We start from the raw sequence: 6000 nt of genomic DNA on the forward strand, positions 1-6000 counted from the left end.
TAGCACATTATATCAGAAAGCGTTTGGTGGGTTCGGTCATTTATACTGTGGTCAGTTATCTGCCAAGTCCCTTTATCCACTGCCCAAGAGATAAAGACTTTAAATGTTCATCAAGAGGCTTTATGACAGGAGACAGTCTGATCTCAGGGTCTGTGCCAGCTGTGTGGAAAAATGAGGCAAAGTGCAATAGTAAAACAAATTAGTATTGCACAGTATGACTCAGTTTTACAGTTTACATTTTCAGTATTTTACAGCTTGAAGGCTTAAAAATCTCACATGTTTTATACTGGAATAGTGTTAGCAGTGTTTTGAATAGAGATAATAATTCCTGAAAATGGCTGATACTCTGGTGATTGAACCAAAATCTGCACCCAATTAGTACCACAGGGTTGAGTACTTGACATTGGATTGAAAAATTGAAATATCTGAAATGCTCGATTTTTCCATGAAAAAGGAAATAAAATCAAATAAGTCATTTAATAGTGGACACATTTTAGTGTATGGAATCTGTTCCATGAACATCCTCCTCAGGAGAGTAAGCACCAAAGAAATTTGGCCAATCCTGTCCTCCTCTTTTTATTGTATTAATATTTGAAAGCACTTGGAGAGGACAATAATCTCATTTAATATGGCTAACTAAAGACAATGTGAATTGAGACTCTCCAAGATCATATAAAATCCAGTAAAACTACAGATCGTGCCTCGGCCCTTCAGTTTGAGTACTCTAGCCCAGCAGGCATGAAAATGGCGTCTCATCCTCCTCCTTTAGTCATCTTTATGAAGAAATTCCTACCAGAGACTGCTGTCTTCATTTCTGAGCATGGAGCCTGACCGCTTATTGAGTATCATGCTTGGAGTGGTGCTGCACCTATAACACCTGGCCAGGCTCCCACACAGAAAAGCCCTAATTCAGAGGTGCTGCTCTAAATAGGGGGAGGGTGAGATCATCAAATATCGTATTTATTTCTCCATACAACATGGTAGTTTTGATAGCCAAGTGGGTGAAAAACAGTGTGCTAAATTTCAGAAAACAATATCGCAAGTTTATTTTTGCAAAAATAACATTATTAAGGAAATGAACTTTGATACAGGCATGAAAGCACAATAAACAATAATGGAACAAGATAGAAATTCATGAAGTAAATTTACAAATTTATAGTCAAATATGGCCAGTTATCAGGAACACATAGTGGAGAAAAAACTCCTTTTTAAATGTAACAAAAGAACTACATTAGTAAGACAAGTTAACATCTTCCAAGAATCAACCATGTTGGAACATGAGGGATGAACCAAGAAAGCAATGAGCCAGCCTTTATGGTAAGTGGTGATGTGTGAGCGAGCCAAAGGTAGGCCAGTGAGAGAACAGGTCAGGGTCTCCTGTTAACCTACAGGTGGGTTGGAAATCAGATGTCCTGTGCTCTCCACCTCCCCTTAGCAACTGGAAGGTGTCCAGGACAACTGGAGTTGATAGCAACTAAGGCACATAAAGACACTAAATTCTTGTATTGCTGGGTTGATTAGGCTGACCTGGGACCACAGGTCTGAGCATCTATTGGGAGGATGACAGTATGCTGTATAGCAAGTATGAGGGATTTCCTTCTAACTTGACTTTGAAGGCCAGTACGGATTTAATTGTTTTGCTTTGCTCTGATGAATTGTTTTGCTCTATTGAATATTTTGTTTTAATTATTTTCATAGTGTTTTGTTTTCGGTTTCATTTTGTTATACCTGATTGAATGGACAACTACTGTGTAGATATCAAGACATACTATGGTACCATCTATTGTTATCTCGGTAACCCGCTCTGAAGTTCTATACCAGTTTCACTGCATTGTCTTTATTGGTTTATTCCTGTCTTGTTTTGTTGTATTTTACCATCTTTAAAATAAAAACAACCAAACTAGACACTCATAACACCATAAAATAGAATAAAGGGTTATGTGTAGCACTTGAAAGTGAATATCCACAAGTAAACACAGAGAAAGGCTTGATGACTTTGATCAAAGAATTATTTCCTACATACAAAGTCCAAAATCAAAGAACAAAAGAGAGATTGCATTACACTTAAAAAGGTCCAGACAGTTGGAGAATATATTTTAAAGAAAAGTCTATTTTTATCTGTATTTAAATATATCACTTATGAGATAAATATAGAAATTACAGTACAATCTTGATTTGCAACATAATTTGCTCCAGAAACCCATTTGTAATAAAAACATTGTATATCAAACTGAATTTTCCCTTGAGGAATAATGGAAACTTAGATGTTTTGTTTCACAACACAAAAATACTCATATAAAATGATTATAATGCTGTAATATAATACAAAAATAAGAAAATACAAAGTATAAAAAAATAAATTATCCTGCAGTTGCCTTTGAAAATCTTTGTGATGGTGCAAGTGAGAAAAAGAGAGGTGAGCGTTGCTGTGTAAGACACCTGACATTATCGTGATAGACCCTCTGCTGTCTGTGGGCACAGTGGAATCATTCATTCTCTTTTGTGTAACTCTGACTTGGAACCTATCCAGTGACACTTTTGCTTCCTTTGGATGATTTCCCAGAAATGTGACATGCTTAAACATATAGATTCATCACTCACACAGCTACAGCTGTATGCTTCTTTCCACCAGTGCTTTTCTACAAACGTCTTCAGTTTCCTACATTTTACATATCATCCTAATCTCACATGAAGTGAGAAATTTTTCTTTTTCCCTTTTCTCCTCCTCATCTGCAGATGAGATCTCCATTACCTCTGCCTGTTGGGACAACTGCTCACAATTGTTCGGAGGTGGGGAAGAAAGAAAGAGAGACAGAGAGATAAAGAGAAAGAGAGACTGAAGTAGAGAAAGAGAGCAAGAGAGAGAGAACAGGAAAGGAGAGGAGAGAATGGGAGAGGAGAGGAGAGGAGAGGAGAGGAGAGGAGAGGAGAGGAGAGGAGAGGAGAGGAGAGGAGAGGAGAGGAGAGGAGAGGAGAGAGACACAGTCATAGAGAGGCACAGACAGAGACTAGGAATCCATCAGCTCAACTGTGATCATGTGATGTGTGGAATCAAATACACCTTGCATTTCAAAACATTGCTCATTTAACGATGAAAATTTATTAGAAATATTTGATTGTTTTACAAAATACTTTTAGGACAAATCTCTTGACATCTAAGGTTTCACTGCATAGGGAAATCAAACCTAGCAACTATTAAAATACAAATAACTGTTAACAAGGCAAAGGAATTCTTTGGACATTTCTAGAAAGACACAAAATGAGCAGGAGCAATAGCCTCGAGAGATCTAGTGTATATCATGATGAGTACATTTTATAACAATCAACTCCATACTTAAATAAAAATATAACACCTAAGTGGGGACAGATGTTTATACAACCTATGTCTGAGAAAATCCCTGTGTCAAAAATGTACAAACAAAACTGACAGATCAGAAGTAAAAGTGCACACCACACTCCTCCAACATGAGCCTTAAAAAGAGACTTGAAAAGCCATTTCTCCACAGAATATGTATCACAAAGAATCACCTATATAGATGCTCAGTTATGGGGAAAAGAAAATCTCCTGATTCCCTTACCACTAACAAAAGATCTAGTGCTTATTTCCTACTATCTTTTATTTGTTCCTTATGCATACTTTGAGTTTCTCATGTAAGAGAATCCATGAAATATTTAAGCTTGTGTGCTTGATATATCTCACAATATTGTCGTGGCAAGGTGTATTCACTTTCTTTCAAACAACTGATTTATTCTTCTTTACAGAAAGTTATGGAAGCAGGAAGAAGGGATAGAATGTTAAGGAGCAGAGTGAACGAAGACACTGTGTGCACGCACCAGCTCCCCACTAGAAATGTAATTGTCACATACAGCAAACATCCGCTAAGGAAAGTGTGGGCTGAATACCAAGTTCCAAGCTACCGTGCATCCCATTCTCAGCCTGTTCCACTCAGATTTGGTGAATGTGTGGAATAATTTGAAAGAAATTTTTCGAGTATGAAGGCATGCAAAATCAGACTTACACTTCATCTATGGTAAAACTTCAACTGTGATGATTTTCACTCCATTTATTCTGTAGCACACAAAAACCCATAAAAACATTAATATTTAAGTGAAATGTTTGAGAGAAGCAACAGATTATATCAGTACATTACATGACACTGGAAATTTCAGGAATGCCCACAAGAAATTTTACCGGACTTGTAACTTTATAAAACATGCAGAGTAAAGAAAAGTTTAAAACTAAACTTCTGAGCACATTGTGGGAAAGAAACAAATAGAATAATATCAAATGTAAAGTCATAGATGCTTTGCAAATACAAACATTTTAGGATGTCATTGTGGGAAGAAAAAATATAGGCTTCAAAACTTCATGGTGTTTTTTTTCATGGTACAGGATGTTCAGTTAATTCTAAGATAAGTGGGTCATTAAGGATGAGAGGCTGCTCTCTTGAGGAGTCTTCCCAGGGCTCCGATCACATCCTTGTTCCTCAAGCTGTAGATGAAGGGGTTCAAAATGGGGGTCACTATAGTATACATCACAGAGGCCACAGAGCTGTCCGGGGGAGAATGGGTCCCCACAGAACTGAGGTAGACCCCAAGGTCTGTTCCATAGAACAAGGATACCACACAGAGGTGAGACCCACAGGTGGAAAATGCTTTAAACTTGCTTTCTGTGTAGGGCATCTTCATTAGGGAGGCTATGATCTGAGAGGAAGAGAAGAGGATCCCTGTGACGGGACACACACCCAGCAGGGCAGTTGACACATACAAAACGATGACACTGACATTAGCAATGGCATCAGACCTGGCCACCTTGAGCACCTGAGCCAGCTCACAGATGCAATGGGGGATTTCCGTGTCCTTGGAGAAAGTCAAGTGCTTCCTTATTAGAATAGGAAGCAGGGAGACCAAGAGCATGACAAACAACGACATCAGAACTAAGGAAACACAGGTATCGGGGTTCATGATGGTCACATATTTCAAGGGATAGCAGATGGCCACAAAGCGGTCATATGCTATTATGGTCAGCAGTAAGTTATCCATTCCCACAAAAGCCAAAAATAAAAATATCTGGATGAGGCACTCTGTATACAAAATGCCTTTGCTATGTGTCAATGTTCGCCAGCATCTTTGGCACTTTGGTGGAGGTGAAGCTGAAGTCAGCCAAGGATAGGCTGGAGAGGAAGAAGTACATGGGCGTATGAAAATGGGATATGGAGATGATGGCCAGGATGAGGAACAGGTTTCCGAGCACCGTGACCAGATACATGGTCAGGAACAGGCCAAAGAGGATGGGCTGCAATTTAGGGTCCTTTGAGATGCCCAGGAGGAGGAATTGGGGTGCGCCTGTGTGGGTCAGTGTTTCCATGTCACAGAACATCTGCTGTGCCAGGAAAAAAAATCATTTTTGAAGGCACAGCCAGATGTCACCATATTTACCTTACACCTTAAGTTGTCAAGAATCAGCAGATCTTTCCTTTTCTACTGGTGCCTACCAGTAAACAGGGATTTGCCCAGCCCAGTGACAGCTCACGTCTATTTCAGATCTGCATGATGGTCCAAAGTTCCCTTCATACAGTGGAGATTCATCTCTGTTTACATCACTGTTGCCCGAGTTTTAATTTACCTACTTGAATTTATAAACATAAACAAATTTTAAATTTGTTAGAACTTTTCTAAGATTGCTGAAAATTTTTACGCATATTTAATTGATAATCTCCATACTTCTTTTATTTTTTTCCTTTGTGAAAAATGGATTTTTCACAGAAAGAGCATTCATTCTATGACTGAAGGTTCTCAGTGATTTGAAAGTTAACCCTTAGTCTCTTATTTTTGTTTCTAAAATGTGTTTATTACCATTGTTTGTTTCTAAGGTTTAAAAATCCATTCACACTAATAATCCCAGAAAATTAAAGGTATTATTATTCATATTAAATATTATTTTTGGGTAAGTAACTCTCTCAAGATAATATATACGTCCATGTTTTTAACATTGAATTT

The 6000-nt window shown here is 38.1% G+C and overlaps 1 protein-coding gene across 1 annotated transcript; it reads right to left on the reverse strand.

The window, feature by feature from the left end:
• Positions 1-4425: 4425 nt before the first annotated feature.
• LOC100736063 (olfactory receptor 7D4-like) lies at positions 4426-5368 on the reverse strand. Its single transcript, XM_013155694.1, is given in 2 exon segments — positions 4426-5107; positions 5109-5368. Coding segments are annotated over 2 exon segments (942 nt in total).
• Positions 5369-6000: the final 632 nt, after the last annotated feature.

This window comes from Cavia porcellus, unplaced genomic scaffold (genome assembly GCF_034190915.1).
Source record: "Cavia porcellus strain 051 isolate PalLab524CR breed Dunkin Hartley unplaced genomic scaffold, mCavPor4.1 scaffold_17, whole genome shotgun sequence".
Taxonomy (NCBI): domain Eukaryota; kingdom Metazoa; phylum Chordata; class Mammalia; order Rodentia; family Caviidae; genus Cavia; species Cavia porcellus.